Source organism: Heteronotia binoei, chromosome 15, assembly GCF_032191835.1.
Source record: "Heteronotia binoei isolate CCM8104 ecotype False Entrance Well chromosome 15, APGP_CSIRO_Hbin_v1, whole genome shotgun sequence".
Classification (NCBI taxonomy): Eukaryota; Metazoa; Chordata; class Lepidosauria; order Squamata; family Gekkonidae; genus Heteronotia; species Heteronotia binoei.
The window spans coordinates 21887878-21908571 of record NC_083237.1 but is presented as its reverse complement, the minus strand read 5'-3'; the positions used below and the strand labels follow the sequence as shown (position 1 = coordinate 21908571).

The 20694-nt window shown below is 42.6% G+C and overlaps 2 protein-coding genes across 2 annotated transcripts; both read right to left on the bottom strand.

The window, feature by feature from the left end:
* Window positions 1–3682: 3682 nt before the first annotated feature.
* LOC132583309 (apoptosis-associated speck-like protein containing a CARD) lies at window positions 3683–9412 on the bottom strand. The gene is made up of 2 exons (XM_060254972.1): window positions 9259–9412; window positions 3683–3999 (listed from the first exon to the last, which is right to left on the bottom strand). The coding sequence occupies exons 1-2, from the start codon at window positions 9410–9412 to the stop codon at window positions 3719–3721; spliced, it is 435 nt and encodes a 144-aa protein (XP_060110955.1). The 3' UTR covers window positions 3683–3718.
* A 6250-nt stretch (window positions 9413–15662) lies between these two features.
* LOC132583308 (caspase recruitment domain-containing protein 8-like) lies at window positions 15663–19071 on the bottom strand. The gene is made up of 4 exons (XM_060254970.1): window positions 18785–19071; window positions 17201–17454; window positions 16566–16694; window positions 15663–15836 (listed from the first exon to the last, which is right to left on the bottom strand). Exons 1-4 carry the CDS (start codon window positions 18891–18893, stop codon window positions 15663–15665), a joined length of 666 nt encoding a protein of 221 aa, XP_060110953.1. The 5' UTR covers window positions 18894–19071.
* Window positions 19072–20694: the final 1623 nt, after the last annotated feature.

Sequence of the window (20694 nt, the reverse complement as noted above, 5' to 3'; positions counted from 1 at the left end):
ATAAACTCATTTGCATATTAGGCCACACCCCCTGTTGCCAAGCCAGCTGGGACTGCTTATCTGGATGTTCCTGCTCAAGAAAAGCCCTGCTATCAAGTTTTTGACAGCACATGACATTGTTAAAGGGGCAACCTCTGGAAGTCTCCCTTCCCCACAATGCTGTACTGTGTCAGAAGCTTGTTTGCGCTATTGTGGAATTCGTTGTTAAACAGGAACACAACAGGGTAACAAGTTTAAAGGTTTATTTGCCAGGCAGACAGGTGAGCACAGAAACAAGTCCGCAAGTACTCACACTCATTTTCAGGGTGTGCTGCATAGTTTTACACAGCTTTAGACATGCACTTTAAGAGTTTGAGTTAACTAGTCTACGGAAACCTGAATTTGTCACCAAAAACACAGGAGAACAAGGTGGTTGAACAATGGTATCCAGTGGTCTCATACTTATCTGAGGAAAAAATATTGCCAAGAAATGCAGTGTATGAAAAAATGATTTATTTCTAATGTTATGACTGCTTAATCGGAAACTTGTAAGTGAATTAACTACATACAAAGATGTAGCAATTGATGTAAATAAAGTTTATTTTATTTTAATTTATATATATACCTATAACTACATTGTATTTTATGTTAGAATAACTGCAGACAATTGTCTATGTATATGGTTGGTTTTGATTTGAAGTTTAATAAAAATTTTAAAAGTTTTTTGTTAAAGTTAATAACCTTCCATTGCTTGCATCTGTACATCCTGTTTGCGAAAACCACATTCTTGCTAGAAACAGTTCAGCCGAACAATCGTGCAGCTTCTGTTGCTGAAACTCAAGGCAAAGCTGCCTTAGAGAAGCCCTTCCGTTTATTCCAGCCTGCTCAGCTCTGCAGAAGCCTTTGCAAAAAAAAGTACTCAGAGCACCCACATCGCTTTAATATGGTTTCAGTTGGGCCAAACTAGAGTATTTCTATTACACTGTGCTGCAGTTCTGCCCATAAAGTTGTGGCCTTGGTCAACCTGAGCCACGCTGTGCATGGTTCAATGGCAAGTACTCTCTCCTGAGATCAGCTGCAGATACCAAAGCCCAGAGATCTTAAATTTAATTGTGGGATTTGTGGTTCGTATGCATTGCGATGGCCACTAATACAGCTAGCTTTAAAGGGGGATTAGATTTATGGAGGAAAGTCCTTCTGTGGCTATTCGCTACGGTGACTAAGGAAATCTGAATATTGAGAGTGTTCTGAATACCAGCACTAGAAAGCATCATGGGAAGAAACTGGCCTCTGTGTGTCCTTTGTTGGTCCTCCAGGGCAACTGATTGAGCACTGCAGGTAACAGGATATTGGACTTGATGGACCATTGGTCTGATCCAGCAGGCTCTTCATATTTCCCCTCTGACTGGGGTGTGCAAGTAGCAGAGGGAGTCAAGTGACTTCACCTCAGTGGCTTGAATGTGGCCCTGACAGAGGGTAAGGAGGAAAGAAATGCCGTTTCAGCTGCTGCCTGCCTTCTGTCTTGGGGCTCTTCTCTCTCCTCTTCAGTGTACTGACCTCTCTGGGTGCCCAGGGAGCACGGATGATATCTCACGGCCAGCCCACCATGCTCTCCTTCATCTGCCCTTGGCCTGTGGGTGTGTTTGCACCCTCAGCCTGCTTCAGTTCTTTCTTTGGGAGTGGCAACTCTGGCTGTTCCAGCAGAGAGGGCTTCCATACCATGAGACGATAGAGATTGTGGTGGGGAGTTAGCCTGGGGGTTCAGCTACACCTTTGGAGTGTTTAGTTGAAACTGAGGGACATCACCTCCATAAATCTAACCTTCCTTTAAAATTATCTGTTCTAATGGCTGTCACAATGTCTGCTAGCCATGAATCCCATAATTTCACTTAACTACTCTGAGCTATGAGCGTGGGGATCTGAAGAGGAGTTGATCTCAAGAGCGTTTGCCATTGAACCTGAGAAATAACTCAGCCACAGCTTTATTGCCAGAACTGCAATATAGCCTAAACAAACCTCTAACACATTATAGCACTGTAGGGAAAGGAGACTTCTAGAGGCTGTTTCTATAAGGATGTCAGCACTAGCTAGTAGCTACCATAAATGTTAGAATGGAGCTGCCTGGCCAATCGGAACCCAGTTGCAGGATATAAATTTTTAAATGTAAATAATGTTTTTCATCTCTCATCATTTCCTTCCTCATTCCATAGCTGTTAGTAAACAAGGCTGCAAGTGATTGCTGGAATTACCAAGGAGGAGATCTGCCTCATAAACTTTCCTCTCTTGACATTGTGAGAAACTCTTTCTCACAAGCAGGGAGTTGCTGCACTGGAGAGATCAGCTGTTCTTTTAGAGCCAAAATACATCTTGCATGTGACATGAGAGATCAATGGTGTCCAACCCAACTCCCTATCAAAGGTGTCATGTATCTGCTGACAAGAACAGCCTGGGAGGGACCCCTGAAACCCATCCTCCCCCCTCACAAAATTTGTCTAGGTTAGCTCCTGTGTAAATGTATGACTGAAAATCAGTTCCAGTGCCCATGACCCATCCAATCTCGTAATAATCCCCTGTGTGGAGTTTAAAGTCTCGCTTATTTTAAGTTGCTCTTTCACATTCATGGTTGCATGGGAAAGCCTCTCTGCCAGGTTAGACTGCCCAAACTAAATGGAGCAGAAGAAGAAACAAAGTATCAGGTGACCAACTTGTAAAGCACCGTGCTTCTCCTAGGCAGGTATATCACGGCTGCACAGCCTTAGCTTGGCTGTATGTCAGAGAGACCCAAGCCTGGGTTACTGCTCCTTGTCCCGTGAGCAATACCCAGCCCTGAGGAGCCTCTAGATTAACTGCACACAAATAAAGCAGACCTTTACAAATAGATATAGGTTTATTTATGGCTTTAAAAAGATGTTCCTATTCAGTACAGTCTCTATAGCTTAGCAACAGAGAAAATAAAAGTAGCTGCTGTTCTATCTAATACAATGAATACTTGGTATTAGATGCCATTTTCTCTTGCAGCACAGAAATCCAGACAGTGGCATAAAAACATTCTATACTGCAGAGCACCATGATGAAGCATAACATATCAAAGCGGACTAGCATGGCATGAGCATAAAGACAGCATGCTTCTCTCTGGCCTATACCCTTACTGTAGCCTTTTGCCCTCTGGCACCAGATATGCTAAAACAAGACGAGAAGCTTCACAGCAGTGCTCTGGGTCCAAGAGCCAAGGTGGAGAGAAGAAGAAGAGACTGGATTTATACCGTGCTCTTCACTCGGAGTCTCAGAATGGCTTACAATCGCCTTCCCTTCCTTTCCTCGCAACAGACACCCTGTGAGGTGGGTGAGCCTGAGAAAGCTCTGAAAAAGCAGCTCTGGGATAACTGTGACTGACCCAAGGCCACCCAACTGGCTGCATATGGAGAGGGGGGAATCAAACCCTGTTCTCCAGATTAGAGTCCGTCTCTCTTAACCACTACACCAACCTGGCTCTCATTTAGAGAGGTTTTGGTTATTCTCCACAGTGGCCATGCAGGTCTCTCTTGAGGCTGCTTGGATCTCCCAGGTAATGCAACAATAAGAGGTCCAACTTGCAATTTTCTAAGAGTATCTGTGCCTGCTCTATTTTTTCCATCAGTTAGGGCGTGTTTATATCAGAGACAGAAGGACTGCGTTTCCCATCAATTTCTTCTGTTCCTCCTTGCCTCCTGAATGGCACCGTATCATCTTCTTCCTAGCTTCACCTCCCTTCTAGGGCTGCTATGAGGAATGGGTTTTTCTTCCTCAGTGCCTCGTAGAGCCGATCCTTACAAGAGCGGTCCCAGCTCGGCACCAGCCGGTAGAGCTCCCGCATTTTTTCTGGGTTAGTCTCCCGCAAAGAGATCCTTTGATATTGCTCATCATCCAGAACATTTCCATAGAGCAGATCCAAAACTCCCTCCACTGTGGCAGTCCTCTGGATAAGCTGCTCTCGGTGCTGCTCAATGAAATGAGGCTCCCATGAGGGGGTCGCCTGTGTCCCTGTCAGAGAAAGAAAAAGAGTCTCTAAGGGACACATCCATGTCACAGTAGGCAACTGAGAACCTTACCAGTTCCCAGAGTTCACTGGAGGAAACCATGACAGCTAAAGGGGTATCTAAGCAAAGCAAGTTGTGTAACTCAGGGTTTCCCAACCTGTGGGTCCTGACCTGAAAGCAGGAGCCCAGCTTTTGCAGGTTTAAGAACATAAGAGAAGCCACGTTGGATCAGGCCAGTGGCCCGTCCAGTCCAACACGCTGTGCCACACAGTGGCCAAAAAGAAAAAAGAAAAAGATGTGTGCCTGCTCTATTTTTAAAAAGTGGGCCATCATACCAGGTAAAGTTGGATTTCTGAGTCACCATACCAAAAAGAAGTCTCTATGAAGACAGTGGCTGCCCAGTGTGTCTTCCTGAAGTGAGATTGAAGGATGTGACCAAAAGCAGGGAATTCTGGTGCATCAAGTATCACCAAAGTAGCTGCAGGATTACCTTCTTCTACACTTCAGCTTTCCTCAAAGGAGTGCCAGGCCAGGCACAGCATGGCACAAGCCCTAGAAGCAAGCTCGCATGGCTCAGCCTGATTTCCAGTGATACACACGTACTGGTCGACTGTGCCTAAGCAGGCTGTAAAGTGTAGAAGAGGAAGCAGCAACAAGGGGGCTTCCGTGGAGAGCTGGAGCTGTAAGAAGCTCCACTGACCAAAGGGATGGAAGAAACTGCATATTGTGGCTTGTTTTCTTTTCTGTAATTGAAATTCAGTTGTGTTGCCAAGATGCTTTGTCTCATTGAGCTTCTTTGCCCAGGCAAAAATGATCGCTGGCAAAACAGCAGGTCTATACTGGTTGCCGCTCCACAGTCCCCCTGGGAAGACTCCACTCTCCCTTACCCTGCTGGTGTGCCCTGCTTGGTACTGGAGTTGTTCTCTTCCCTCTCCTCCAGGGGCTGGGTTGGTTCTCTGCTGGTGCAGCTCCTTTCAAATGGGGGGTGCATCTGGACCTGGCACTCCCAGAACTTCTTTCAGTGTTGTGGTGCTGTTGTTGAAACCGTCTGACTAGAAGATGGAGGCAGCCACAGTTGGACAAGTACAGTGGGCAGCCCCCACATCCCCAAAAGAAATCCCATCCCCACCACTATTAAATTACAGCTTTTCTAAATTATCATTTTACTCACAGTTAAGTTCTGTTTTTTTTGGAGGGGCAATCTTGTTCTGCCTGTGTTTTTGCTCCCTCTAGTGGTCAGTTTGATATCAAACACCTTTATTTCCAATTTATCTCTCTGTTGATTTAAACTGCAGGAAGATAAACTGGAAATAAACCTGCTTAATATTGAATTGACCACTACAGGGAACAAAACGTGTGGAACAAGGACCGCCCTCTCCCAAAGAAACAGAAACTTAAGAGTAAATTGAGAATGTGGGAAAAGCCCTTCGCCTGATATTACAGGGAGGGGCAAATCTTTTACAGTCATTCCAAACTCACAGAATTTAAATAACCAGGAAAATAACCATGACGTTCTGTTGTTATTGCTGTTCACCTCCTGACTGCTTGGACCTGTATATAAATGACAAAGGAAAGATCAGTCATAATCCAAATTTAGCAGCTGGAGACAGAGGTACTTTTACCACAAAGAAAGACAAATGAAAGCTGCAAGTCTTCTTACTAGGTACACACTTGAATAATTACGAGGATTTGCTTGGCAAAGGTATATGCTCTGTTACATTTCCCTTCTGTTTACTGTAGGGTTGCCAATCCCCAGGTGGGAGCAGGGGATCCCCCGGTTTGGAGGCCCTCCCCCCGCTTCAGGGTTATCAGAAAGCGGGGGGAGGGGAGGGAAATGTCTGCTGGGGACTCTTTTATTCCCTAGGGAGATTTATTCCCATAGAAAATAATGGAGAATTGATCCGCGGGTATCTGGGGCTCTGGGGAAGCTGTTTTTTTAGGTAGAGGCACCACATTTTCAGTATAGCATCTAGTGCCTCTCCCCAAAATACCCCCCCCAAGTTTCAAAAAGATTGGACCAGGGGGTCCAATTCTATGAGCCCCAAAAGAAGGCGCCCCTATCCTTCATTATTTCCTATTGAAGGAAGGCATTGAAAAGGTGTGCCGTCCCTTTAAATGTGATGGCCAGAACTCCGTTTGGAGTTCAATTATGCTTGTTACAGCCTTGATCTTGGCTCCACCCCCAAAGTCCCCAGATATTTCTTAAATTGGACTTGGCAACTGTCAGCTTGTGTTCTGTTGATACTAACTATATTGCCTATAGTATTTATTTGCTTAGGACTAACCCCAGTGATCTATAGTAGAATCTTAGGTATGCCTGAGAGGGAAGTGAAAGGCGGGAGGGAATTGGGCGCCAAAGGCAATAAACGGCCAGAGGGCAAGGGAGAGGCACCGCCGCCGCTTTCCAGGCGCCACAAGGACATCGGCTGAGAGGGGGAGTGGAAATGGCCCAGCTAGAAAGATAGCAGGCGTGTGAATCAAACACCTCAGAAAGTAGAAAGCAACTTTGTTATGAGAATGATTTAAAGCCCCCTGGCTTTGATGTACCCCCATAAAGGCTAGTGCTTGCCCTATGTATGTTATCACTTTCAAAGACCTTCTGCATGAGTAACATTGTGTATTCAATAAATGAAACTTATTTTCAAAAGAAAAGAGTCCTATCATTGTTGAAGCCTCGATGAACCCTGCGCTGACAGCAACCCTAGTTTACTGGCTTGGTAGTTCAAATGAATTAGGAACAGCTGAAAACCAGGTGTCTTTTCACTTGCCCCTGTCTCCAGTTTATGGGATCTTACCTGCACAGCCTTTCCAGATGAATGCAACCAACCCAACAACCATGTATGGCAGAACAACAGGGGCTCAACAATCTCCTGCTGTTGCTGCCTGACGTGGCTTGTAAAAATGGGTTGTAACGGACCCCCTAGAGGCACAACATAGAGGCTCTGGGTTCATCCAGGAGTTTTAGTTCCAACCCTCACCTTTTAGTTTTAGTTCCAAGCCTAAACCCTGACCTTTTCATATGATGTCCCTCCTCCTTTCTTTAAAATGCTCATTTCATCTTGCTATCTTTAAATTGTATTGAAATTAGCACCTGAATTGTTTTTAGCTTAATGGCTTTTAACGTAATGTTTAACTCCATTTTTTATTGCTGTTTCATTGTAAACTGTGAGCCGCCCAATCATAGCTCTTAATCCACTCATAACTCCTTCACTGTTTGTAAAATTCCTTATTGCCACCGTCCTTCACCCTTCAAGTATTTCCTCAAACTGCTTTATAAACTTAATTTTTCCCACTGCTTTAAGTGTTGCATGCAGTCTTGATGTACAACCTGCCTTTGTCTTCTTGCTGCAATAACCTGAGAGGGGAGAGGGGAAGAGAGTCTGTCCTCTTAAAAAAAAAAAAAACTTCTCCCAGCTCATCTAGTTTTCTCCTATGATCAGTTACATAATCTGTTCTGTTATTTCCTTAGGAGGTCATATATGTAAATAACATGACGGCATTAGATGCAATCAGATTAAGGTTGGGGTCAGACAAGCTTTTTGATCTGGTGTCATTGCTTCTCCCATATTTAAATTGCTTGTTCAGACAGCATCATTGGTATCCTGTACCAGTTATCAGCCCTGCCTTCTCAACCCTGACTTTCCTGACACCGAATAAAGTCTGATCTTTACAGATCTTGCCAGCTCACCACACATTTCCAGATCGCTTTCATGCAAAGTCAAGCTTTCTGCTTTGGCTCCATTTTTAAAAGGCAAGTTAGTGATGTGCACGTAAGTGGCCGCTTGTCCCCAAGCTACGGCATCACTGCTGATGCGCTTCAGTACTCCAGCCATCTTTCAGGATTGGGAGCCCCCAGGGCAGTTGTCCGTAAGTGGAAACCTCCCTCCAAAAAAACCCCTCTCTCGTTTGTTGGGGTGGAACAGCACCTTAAATGTTTATGCGCATGCGTGTGTGATAATTTTAAAAGAAACACAGCACTGTGGTTACCACGCAGCAATGGTCTGGATGGTCACCCACAGGGTGAGTGAATGGTGAAGCAGGTGAAGAGTGGGACGTCAGACAGAATCTCTACAGAACAAATAAACGTGGATAAAATTAGAGGTGCACCCACAACGTGATAAGCATGCCACCTGACCTTCGCCTAAGAATCATAAGCATCTAATGTTCTGGAACACAAAAGGGCAGGCTTCCCGAATGGTCTGGAACATGATGGAGTGTTGAGGTTGACAGGGCTTTTTTTTTGTAGCAGGGACTCCTTTGCTTATTAGGCCACACTCTCCTGATGTAGCCAATCCTCTAAAACAGGGGTGGGGAACCTTACTTCTGCCAAGGGCCATTTGAATATTTATAACATCATTCACGGGCCATACAAAATGATCAACTTAAAAAACAGTGCTCCACCAAGATAGAACAATTCAGGCCGGCAAAATTATTTAAAGTCACATGGGGGGAGCCTAATTTGGCACCCCGCCCCCAGCCCACTGCCCTTGGCAAGTGTCTAAGGTCAGGGCTTTTTTTGTAGAAAAAGCCCAGCAGGAACTCATTAGCATATTAGAACATACCCCCTAATATTAGCATATTAACTCATTAGCACATTAGGTCACATACTCGTTAGTGTATTAGGCCACACCATCTAGGATAATCAGGTGCAAGTTGAACTGGTAGTAGCGTGCTTCCACCCCTCCCTCCTCCATGCAAGAAACTGCAGCTGCTCCCACCAGACCTTTAAAGGCACCAACTTCACAATGCCCACCACTCAGGCACCACAGAGAGAGAGAATGGGGAAGAAAGAAATGGGGGGGGGGACTTATCTGAACTGCGTCTGTGACTCTTCTAGGCCCTGCAGTGATCCCAACTGGCAAGCTGGGCCCCAGGGAGGTTGCTGCACAGTTTCACCCAGTGATCCCTGCCGGCCAGCTGGCCCTGAGGAGGCCACTATGCAGTTCGGCCCCACTATCCCCTGCGGGCCAGACCAAGTGATCTTGTGGGCTATAAATGGCCCGTGGGCTGGACATTCCCCACCCCTGCTTTGAGAGCTTACAGTAGGCCCTGTAAGAAGAGCCCTGTAAGCTCTTGGAGGATTTATTGCAGGAGGTTGGACTAGATGACCCTGGAGGTCCCGTCCAACTCTATGATTCTATGATTGGCTACATCAAGGGTGTGTGGCCTAATATGCAAAGGAGTTCCTGCTACAAAAAAGGCCCTGGTGGTTGATGAGCATACTGCCTTTTTCTTTCTGGAGTTATGTTCACTATTTGATTACCTTCTGCATCAGAAGATACAGGAGTCCCTTCAGCTTGAGAATTACTGTCACTCAGATTTCCTACAGAAAGCGCTTCAAAGTTCTGGTCCAGGTCCCCTAGGAGAGAAGCAGGTGGTTGAAAATGTGATGGGCAGAGCCATAGATGAGGGGTCATTCTGGATGAAGTCCCAGTTCATTTACTCCCACCCTGTGGTTGAGGTCTTCTGCTTGCTGTTTGGGATTCTGAGGAGCAGTGAGGGGGTCATCTTGCAGTTTATTTTAGGTGCTCCAGAAACAGCTTTGGAAAATACAAGCAGCAGAGCACCACCACCCACTAGCTCTCTAACATTGTGGCTGGTAATATGGATCAAATTAGATATTTTATTGCGCTGTATTCCACTTTGGCCCTTTATGCATTAGCATTCTAAACCAGATGTAATTGACCTGGTTTTGAGTAAAGCGATACTGGGATGAGGGTTTCATCCAGCAAATTCCTTTCCATCAGTGAGCCATCTCTGAAGAGCAATGGTCATTTCAAACAGTGCCATTTCCCCCCTGTCCTTTTCCACCACATAATATTCCTTGGATTTTAAAAAAGACTCTTGAGGTGAGCACTGAAGTGCTATGACAGTTTTGTGCTATAGCGCTCACCTTAGAAGAACATTTTTTTAAAGTCCAAGGAAGATTGCACAATGAAGGGTGGGTGAGTGGCATTGTAGAAAGCGATACGGACATTTTAAACAGCACACCACAGTGATTCAGAAGTGCAACAAAGAGATATTGCTTTTCATCTGGAACAACTCCATACAGCAGAGCCAAAATTCCATCCACTGTGGCTGTCCTCAGGATCAGCTGCACCAGGTGCTGCTAAATGAAATGAGGCTCCAGTGAGAGGGACGCCTGAGTCCCTGTCAGAGAAACAACTGGGGTCTAAGGGACACGCCACATCACAGTTGGCTTAAATGGCTTTTCCAGTCATGTCTTGATCGAGCACAGAAACTGAGAGGAGTCTAGAGATTTCCAACAGATTTTTTTTTTTTACCAACTGAACACCCTACCAATTCCGAGGATTTATTAAAGGAAGTCATGACAGTTAAAGTTGTATCTAAGCAAAACAAATTGTGTAAACCAGAGTTTCCCAAAAGCAAGGCTTTTGCAGGTTTATTGATATTCGCATAATTTGTTGCTTTAAAAGCCCATGTACCTTCTTTTCATTTCTTACTACAGAAAACATGGGCCATAGCAGAGCCGGAGGAAAAATTCCCTAAGAAGTGGAACCCGTGGAGATATTAAAAAAACTGAACAACCACCATCACCTAGGAGCTTCCTATCCAAGAGGCTGCAAAGAAGGAGCTGAGAGAAGGGGACACTGCTCCCTCAGAGAGAGTGATATTTGTGTTCACACTGAGAGGGAGGGGTTTCTTTAAGCTTTGTTGTTATTCAGTTGCACAGTCCAAGGAATCTTCTTCATTTACCAGACTAGGAGGCATAATATAACATCAATAGAAAAGTTGGAAGAATTCTGGCAAAAGTATGTAGAAATGCACAGTCAAGAACCCGATTCTGGAGAAGATCAAGGAGAAGAACCCTATTATAACAGCCCGGGAAAAAAAGATTTACAGGAAAAGAAAAAAGAAAGAATTAAGACAAGATCACAAGTACAAAAAGGACAAAGAAAGATACTGGATAGTAACTTAACAACAAGATGATGACCAAAGCGGGATTACAGATTTTTTCTGTTAATACAAACGGACTAAATGAACCAAAAAAAGAAGAAAAAGACATTTTTGCAACTTCAGAAGACTGGGGCCCAAATAATTTGTTTACAAGAGACCCACATAAAAGAAGGAGATACAAAATATCTACAAAACAAAAAGTTAGGATAGCTCTACTACTCATGTGATTTGAAGAAAAAAAGAGGCGTTGCTTTTTACGTTAAGGAACACATAAAATCTAAATTGCTATATAAGGATGAGATAGGTAGAACCTTAGTAATAGAAATTGAGATAAACGGAAATAAAATAATTTTGGGCAACATATATGCACCAAATAACAACCAAGAGCAATTTTATGCCAGACTACATGAAAAGTTGCTGAATTATAGTTTGGAGAATTTCTGTATTGTGGGTGACTACAACGCTGTATTTGATATAGGGAAAGAAAAAAAATACGAGAAAGCCAAGGCAAAAAAGATCCGGAGCCAACTGCCAAAGACATTTTTTAAAATGGCAGATGAGTTTAATTTAGTTGACGCCTGGAGGATGAAAAACCCACAAACAAGGGATTTTACATACTTTTCACATGTACACAAATGTTGGTCCCGGTTAGACATGTGCTGGATGTCGGCCTCCCTAGGGTGGTCGGTTATCCAAACAGATATCAATCCTAAAACATACGCTGATCATAACCCAATCCAGATTATTTTGAAAGATATCCTACGCAAAACACGTTGGACGCTAAATTTGCAAATTTTAAAAGAAGCGTTTATCGAGAAGGCAAAGAAAGATATAGAGATGTTTTTTGAATGCAATCTGAAAAAGGACACCCCGATGCAAGTAATTTGGGACGCCTTCAAGGCTTTTTTTAGAGGGATTGCAATTAGCTACACTACAAAAAGGAAAAAAGAATGAATGAAAGCATATAATGACTTAATAACGGAATTAAAGAAATTGAAAAAACAACAAAAAGATAAAAACTCCAAAGAAGTAACAGCCAAGTTTTACGCACTACAGCATGAAATAAATCTATTATTGGTTGAAGAATTAGAGAAGAAGCTGAAGTGGACCAAACAAAATTATTTTGAAAGCGCTAACAAGACCAGTAGGTGGCTAGCTTATAAACTAAGAAAAGAAAGGGAGAAAAGCTATAAGATCACTTAAGAATGAAAAAAAAGAAGAAATCTCAGAAAAATCTCAAATGAATATAATTGTACAAAATTACTATCAGAATCTCTATAAGAAACAAGAGATTGCACAACAACCTAGGAGGAGTATATCAAGAATGTTGGGATCAAGCAAATAACAAAAGAGCAGTGGGACGGATTAGAGAGTGCCATCACCATGCATGAAATAACAGAGGCACTGAAAAAACAGAAAAGCAACAAATCTCCAGGTCCTGATGGACTACCTATCGAGTTCTTTAAAACGTTTGAAGAGATATTGTTGATCCCCTATAAATGCGTAATAGAGGAAATACAAGAAACAGCTAAGTTCCCCCCATCTTGGAGTGAGGCTTCGATATCGCTGATTCACAAGAAAGAGACAGACCCTACAGAAATTTGCAACTACAGGCCAATCTCGCTTTTAAATGCAGATTATAAGATATTTGCGGCAATCTTGTCTAACAGACTTAAAAAGGCTATATCCACAGTCATTGATGAAGACCAAATGGTGTTTGTTCCCGGGAGAGCTATAAGGCAGAATATAAGATTCTTTATGAATATTCTAGAGTATTATCGGATACACCCTGAGAAGCAGTTTGCAGGTATTGCCCTCGATGCTTAAAAGGCGTTCGATAACGTCAATTGGAATCTTATTTTTAAAACACTGGAGGCTATTGGATGTGGGCTGACTTTTATTAAATTAGTGAGAGCCATTTATACCAAACAAAGTGCAAAGATAAATATTAATGGGCACTTTACTGAAGCGATAAGAATTGAACGGGGGACCAGACAAGGCTGTCCATTATCTCCCTTGCTCTTCATCTTAACATTAGAACTCTTAATAACAAAAATAAGGGACGATGACGGAATTAAATGTACCAAGATTAAGGGGGGGAAATATAAAGTCCGAGCCTATGCTGACGACCTGCTATTAATATTAGAAGACCCCATTTCTTCGATAGAATATCTGATGGAAAGACTGGAAGAATACGGAGGAATATCTGGCTTTAAAGTTAATCTCCAGAAAACTAAATTCCTGACCCAAAATATGACTAAGGAGGAAATTGCTCAATTAGAAACGAAATCTGGGTTCAGCCACGAAAAGAAGATCAAATATTTAGGCATTTACTTCTCAAATGATTTAAAAACATTACAAAAAGATAGTTATGACAAGATCTTAACAGAAATTCAATTAGACTTAAATAAATGGAGAGACTTACAAATTTCCTTATTGGGAAGAATCGCATCCATCAAGATGAATATTCTACCAAGAATCTTGTACTTATTTCAGACGATACCAATCATACTATCCCAAACATTCTTTCATCAGTTGAATAACTTGACAACCATATTTATATGGCAAAACAAAAAACCCAGAATCAAATTGAAGGTACTACAAGACAGTAAATCTAGAGGAGGGCTCGCCTTGCCTGACTATAAGGCATGTTGTTTAGTATGGCTAACAGATTGGTTTGCACTGGAAAATAAAAGGTTATTGGTATTGGAAGGTATAGGTCTAGTTAGAGGCTGGCATTCCTATTTGTGGTATTTGCCCCCTACAAGGAATAATATTTTTTTTAGACATGAAGTAAGAAAATCGCTGTACAAAGTTTGGAATGAAGTTAAAAATATGATCTATCCTAATATACCTCTCTGGCTATCCCCAGTAGAAGCCTCTTGCCAACCCAATTTATACTGTTGGGAAAACAATTACAATTATAGAGTTTTATTAGACAAAGAAAACAACTTAAAACTGGAGGATAATGTGAAATTGGATTGGTGGCTGAAGAACCAAGTTAAATCTAAGTTCCAACTAGACAAGGAAGTAAGATTTGTTAAAAAATCAAATGAATTCGATATGATAATTTGCGATAATCAGAAACTAATTTCGAAAATCTATAATTGGCTCCTACAAATTAAAATGCAGAGGGAAGTTAAAGAAAGCTGGGTAAAATGGTTGAAGGATTTTGGGTATAGTGTTGAGATGGAGGAATGGGAAAAAATTTGGAATCAAAATTTAAAATTCACTAAATCAGCAGTGTTCAAAGAAAATATTTACAAGATGATGTATCGATGGTATTTAACCCTGGAAAGGCTGAGTAAAATCTACCCTAAGTACTCCAACAAATGTTGAAAATGTAGGAAAGTAAAGGGGTCCCTCTACCATATTTGGTGGCAACGTGAATATGCCAAAAAATATTGGGCCCAAATTAACCTTTGGACACAAAAAATATTAAAAATAAGGCTTCAACATACTCCCGAACTATACTTGCTAAATGTATGTAAAGGAAGTGTATCCAGACAAGAAAAAAAAAATATTATTGCATATAATAACTGTTGCGAGAATTCTCTATGCGAAATATTGGAAGGTCTCTAAATTACCGGATAGAGACGAATTTATACAGAAATTATTGGAGGCAGCTGAGATGGACACATTAACTGTAAGACGAAGAGGAGGTAATCTACAAGATTGTAGGAAGACCTAGGACTATTTATATATATGGATAAAAAGCATGGGATTTATTATGAGAAAACCAGATTTGTGCTATGGTAAAGCCCCTTAAGCTCCTTGGGTGGAAGGGTGGGTGGTGGTTTGAGTATGGTATGTATGATCTATGTATAGTTTGTTTGTTTGTTATTGCTTTATTGTATATGGAATTGTTAATAAAGGATTTGTTTGAAAGTAAAAAAAAAGAAAAAGAAAAAGGAAGGTGTATGTTGCTTGCAGGTATTTTTCATACGGCAAACACATCGAACTGGGCATCTGCAAGGCTGGTTATTCCCAATTTTTTTGGCCAGTGCGCCTCAAGTTGGATTTTTTTTTATTGTGCCGTGGAATGAAAAAAAAAGTGCAGGAGGGTTGCAGACCTGAACAAAACCCGCACGGGAATGGGAAGCTTTAATGGTTAACTTTCTAAATTAAGCAGCCTGCCATAGAATAAGGTCAGCATGTAGAGAGTGACAGAGAAATGGCAGGTTTTACATATTTTTTCTGTATCATTGCTCAGCCTGTTGTTGTGCTAAGAATCTGTACATGGACATTTTCTTTCTAATAACTATTTTAAAGCTTTTAATGTGAGTAACTGCCTCTGTGCTACACAGACCTCCACCACTTGAACACATTATTATTTGAATGGGCACCAGGAGAGGAGGAGGCAGTCAAATGGCGAGGTGCTAATCCCCCAGTGGAGCACAAGTGCAGTAAGGTGTCCCTGCGGTAACCAGATGCTGGATTGCAGGAGATGCACTCGCTAGGCAAGGCCTTCAAACAGCAACACAGGGAAATTGGGAGTCCCAGTCTTCTCAGTGGGAATTCCTGAAAAGGTCAGGGGCTGTCAGTGGATTACCAAAAAAGGAAAAGATAAACCCTCCAAAGGTTGGGAAAGCTGGGAGAGCAAGACAGTTCAGTACTCGCAGTTCAGTGGAGCTCTTCCAACACACTCTTGTACTCAAGAGATTCAGTTCAACAAATCTCTCACATCTCTATATCAATATGCTTGTGAAACAGTAATATCTGTGAACTTTTCTGCAAGGGTGTCTTAACCTACCCATAAAAATCCACCATCCAACAAGATGCACCTGGTTCGAGTGAAGTGTCCCAGACAGAGCAAAGATCTTCCTTATTTTTCAGACTTATATCCACTATCTCAGTGCTTCTGATACTGAATTGCACATAGGATTGCTGGTGTCGAGGGTTCTTGTAAGTAAAGTGCAGTTCCTGATACAGAATTGGAGGACATCAAGTTAGGGAGAAACAAAGAGCATAAAAGAACAATTCAGCCAACTGTTCATCAAGAAGTTACTCTTAGTACTTGAGGAGTTTGGGGGCTAACAGGACAGAACTGCATAAATTCACACCCATCCCTTGTTATCCCTGCTTCTCCCCTCCCTCCCTCCCCTACCACTGGAATCTGGATTATCCTCCTCCGAGTAGGGACTACTTTTTATTTTGGCTGATGTCCCTCCACAACTTGTGTATTTTATTTAGATAAGTTACATCTTAATGATAATCTTTAAAAGCGTAGCAGCTTTCCAAAACAAAGACTGGTCCCCTTGTCATGCCACTGAGCAGGTCACTTGAACTGCTCTTGAGAATCTCCCAGAAATTTCACTGGAGACTGTCAACAACTTTCAAGGCTAACATCGGAGCTTTGAGCCTGAAAATCTGCCTTTGATTTAAAAAAACAAAAACAAAAAACCCCCTAAACTGAGATTTTCATAATGCTGGACACTACACCTTCATTTAAACTGTGTGAGCACAAAATAAATGCCCCAAAATGTCATGTTATTAATTAAGAGTCAACCAGCAGTCTCACTTCCCCCAAGCCCCCAGCTTCTCTCTCAATTCTGTGTAAGTCATGGAATACCATTAGAACAATCAAAATAAGAGTTGCACACATATTTCATTGCAATGGTGCCCAAGTATTTTTGAAGACGATGCACCTACCTTTGGGATTATCTTGAGGTCTACTGAACTGGATACGGTATAGCGAGAACCGTAGTGCAAGGGCATTATTGTTTGAGGGGGCTTTCGCACCAGCACTGAGTGGAACTTCTCTTCGGCATCCTGGATTGCCTATTTAGAGGGAAAACATGGTCGCACTTAACTGTTGGTCATTGAATGGTCTTCTGTGCAGACACACGTGGGAAATGTTCTTGTGTAGGCCAGCTAGAGAGATCAGCTACCAGAGCTTTCTAGCTCTTCCCAAAAGAGTTGGAGCACCCTCCCTCCCTTTAAATGTGTAGAAGGCTCTTACGACTGTGGAATGAATCATTTCTGTGATCCCAGACAGGTGTGCTGCAGTCTCAGTTCTAATGATTAGTTCAGGATGAATTGCAAAGTGAGTCCCAGGTGTGGAAAGAGCATGCAGGAGCTCTTTTGGCAGCCTTTCTTCTGAGACCATCATTGTAGTTCCAGCACCAAGAAGCAGTTTTACTTCCATGTACTTTTCGAATGGATTCTGTTTTATTTATAATACTCAGCAAGATTGTCATCCATTAATAGACACCTGCCTGAGCCCTGCATTCTACCTACCAGCACTGAACAGGGGGAGGCATGCATCCCATCTTGTTGGTTCTCACCTGTATCAGGGAAGAGTCATTGGGAACCAAGTAGAGGTTAAGTGTTGTGATATTCTTCAAAATCTGATAAAGTATCACCACGGCATGCACACTGAAGAACTTGTCATAGAGTGGTTTAATTAGCACACCCAACAGAGAGAATTTGGGTTTCTCCAGCACAGCATGAAATCGGGTCACCCGTGCTGGTTTTTCCAGGGTCAACCTCGCTTCAACAAAATGGGCGATTTTCATCAGAGAGATGTCTGTTTCTTCCCCTAGGAACAAATTGTTAAGAAACAAAAGTTCTCATCCAGTTTTTTAAAAAATGACCTTGTTATTGGAAACTGTGAACAGAGGGGCATTTGTTCTGGTGCCCTATGAAAGTGAGTTTAGGATATATCAGACATTTGGACTTCTTTCCCATGGAGTCAGGCAGTGGTCTAATCCAGTACAATGAGGGAAAAGGGGAACTTCAGTTCCTGGGCTCCTAACTCAACCTGTCATTCTAGGTCACAGCACACCTGCAGGATCAGCACAAAGGTTTTTAGCACACCACAGCCAAACTAGGCACGCACACACAACAAATGGCATGAGCTGGGCTGGTGCAGAGGCACTGCAAATGGAGTGGGGGGTGTGCGGAGCTGGTGGCTCCTGCTTTTCCTCCATCCTTCAAGATAAGAGGCCCATGGTGGGCCAGACAAGAGAGTGCATTAGCTACAGCTGGTTTGTCTGCCTAGCCACTCTAGTCCATACTGGCTGGATTACTGTACTATGCTCTATGTTGAGCTGCCCCTGAAAGCACCCCAGAAACTACAACTGGCTCAGTATGTAGCAGCTTGATTACTGTGAGGCACTAACTGATGGGAACATCCCTCATTTTTCTTAAAACAGCTACATTGACTGCCAGTTTGTTTTCCAGTCCAATCCAAGGTGCTGTTTCTGATCTTTATGGCCCTTAATGGCCTAGGTCTCATGTACCTAAAGGATGGTCTCTTCCCAAAGCTCCTGTTGTGCCAACTGCAGTCCTCATGCTGCTGCCACCTAGCTATTCTCCCTCTTAAGGTAGCCCACCTGGCATCAAACAAACCCAAGTCTTTTCTATTGTACCTTTCACTTTCCAAGACAGGCACTCTCAGGAGGCACACCTTTAGAAGTCTTCAGAAGGTACTCCCAAGGCATTTAAGGTGCCAGGACATTCAGACTGCAGGCATCTTTAAGGGGGTATTTGAGATTGTGTTGGCTGAATTATGATCTATATATAAGCCATCGTGAGCCATGAGGAAAGGTAGGATATAAATACTTTAATAGCTGAGTAAATAAATGTTAAAGTTATGATGAAGAGAAGATTCCGAGGAGAGGGAGAAGGCCTGAGAACACAGCTTGAAAAGGTGAGCAGAGGGCTAAGAAATGATTGTTAGAAGATGAGATGGGCCAAACAGGTAAGGAGAAAAGGAGAAACCTAGAAAGAAGTGCATAGATAGAAAGGAAGGGAGAGAAAATGGAAGTATAGCTTGCCATGAGCTGCAGAGTCAATCTGTCTAAAAACATGGATGCTTGAGACAATCCCATCCTTACTACCTATTCTTGTTCTCAATGCTGCCCTACCTCCAAGACACAAAAAATGGGGAAGGTGAACAGCTGCCACTTTCTCTTCAGCATCTGTCCAGATGTCAAACAATGGACCAGCCACCAACCAGGTCTGCATTTCAGCCATGCTCCGATGCTGATCCCAGGAGTGATGTGCATATTTGATAGTCACAGCTGCCTTCACCTCAAATTTGAGTTCGGTGATGGGGCACAGGAAGGTGCCTGCCTTGGGGAGGTGAACTCTGCATGTCACAAGGAACAGAAGAGGCAGAAATGCCCCAGTCAGCTTCTCAAGGGGTTCAATCCTGATCTTTGCTTACACACTTTCAAGAAGAGGGTTCCCCACAAATCACAAGAGTTTGCTGAGAATTGTTTCAGAAAATGTCTTTCAAAACAGACCAAAGATGTTTAAAGTGTCCAAGGGATTCAGGATGCTTTGCGGACACCCTCATCAAAGAACGATCAATAAAGGAGAAGAATTTACAGAACACTTAAGCATAATGTACAAAAACTGAAAGTCTATTTTCTTCTTTGCTTTTAGTTTGTGTATTTCTTATCTAACCCCCAGACAAACCTTGCAAACCTTTACTTTAATGAGAGCTACTCCTGATTATTGGGGGAGGGATTTGGTATCAAATGTTGTTCTGTCCTAGAAAACAGAACATGGACTATGGACACCAGAAATGAAGCAGCAGACAGAAAAAATAGTATAAAATCTCCCCCTGCCACCCCCGCAAAATAAAAAGCCTAAACAGATCTTTACCTAAGTCTTCTAGGGAAGTATTTGTGAATTGGGAGAGGTATTTGCGAATGTCCTGCATTATGCAGGGCGTTGGACTAGATGATCCCAAGCTACTCTGCAGCAGTTGGTAAGCTACCAGGAGTTCATCTGTTGGAGACCCTTGTCCTAGACCCTAATTAAAGCTCAAACAATGTTATGCAAAAAATTATTCATTTATTTACAGGACTTACAGTCCACATTTTCCATAAACAAGCTGGAAAAGGTAGTTTCTAGGGCCCCAGGAAACTGTAGGCCAGCCAAACTCCTAACACTTGAGAAAAAGAGCTGTGCAGTCCAAAAGAATACATGAATACAGGGAAACTCCTCAGCTAAGGTTGCCAACACTGTTTAGGGACATTCTGGGAAATTTGGGGGTGGCACCTGGGGAAAGCAGGGAGTCAGTCCGGACTGTAGGACTTACATTTTTCTTAACTCACCAGTATACCTCACAGTCCACACTCTGAAGCTGCCTTTTCCTCCTGGGCACCAAGCTCTGTAGTCCGGAGACCAACTCCAGACCCTACTTTGAGGTTGGTAACCCTGTCCTCAATTCACATACACTGCAACAAATAGAGTCTTTTTGCATACATTCTGGAAGCTACTAGCATTTTAATTTAATTTTATGGAGATACAAGACACCGTAATGATTGATTATATAACTTTTTATATGATATAACTTTACACAAAGAGTGCTCGTTAATGATTCCTCATCCTCTTGGAGAGGAGTGACAAGTGGAGTGCCTCAAGGGTCTGTCCTGGGACCTGTTTTGTTCAACTTCTTTATAAATGATCTGGATGAAGGAATGCAGGGAATGCTTATTAAATTTGTAGATGATACTAAATTGGGAGAGGTTGCAAATACAGTAGAAGACAAAGTCAGGATCCAGGAGGATCTTGATAGGCTGGAAAATAAAAATAAAATGAATTTTAATGGGGATAAATGTTAAGTTCTGCATGTAGGTAAGAAAAATGAAATGCATAATTATAGCATGGGGGAGGCTTGTCTTGGTAATAGTATGGATCTAGTAAGGATCTAGGGGTCCTAGCGGACCATACACTGAACATGAGTCAGCAGTGTGAAGCAGCAGCTAAAAAGGCAAATGCAATTTTTGGGATGTATCAACAGAAGTATAGTGTCCAGATCACA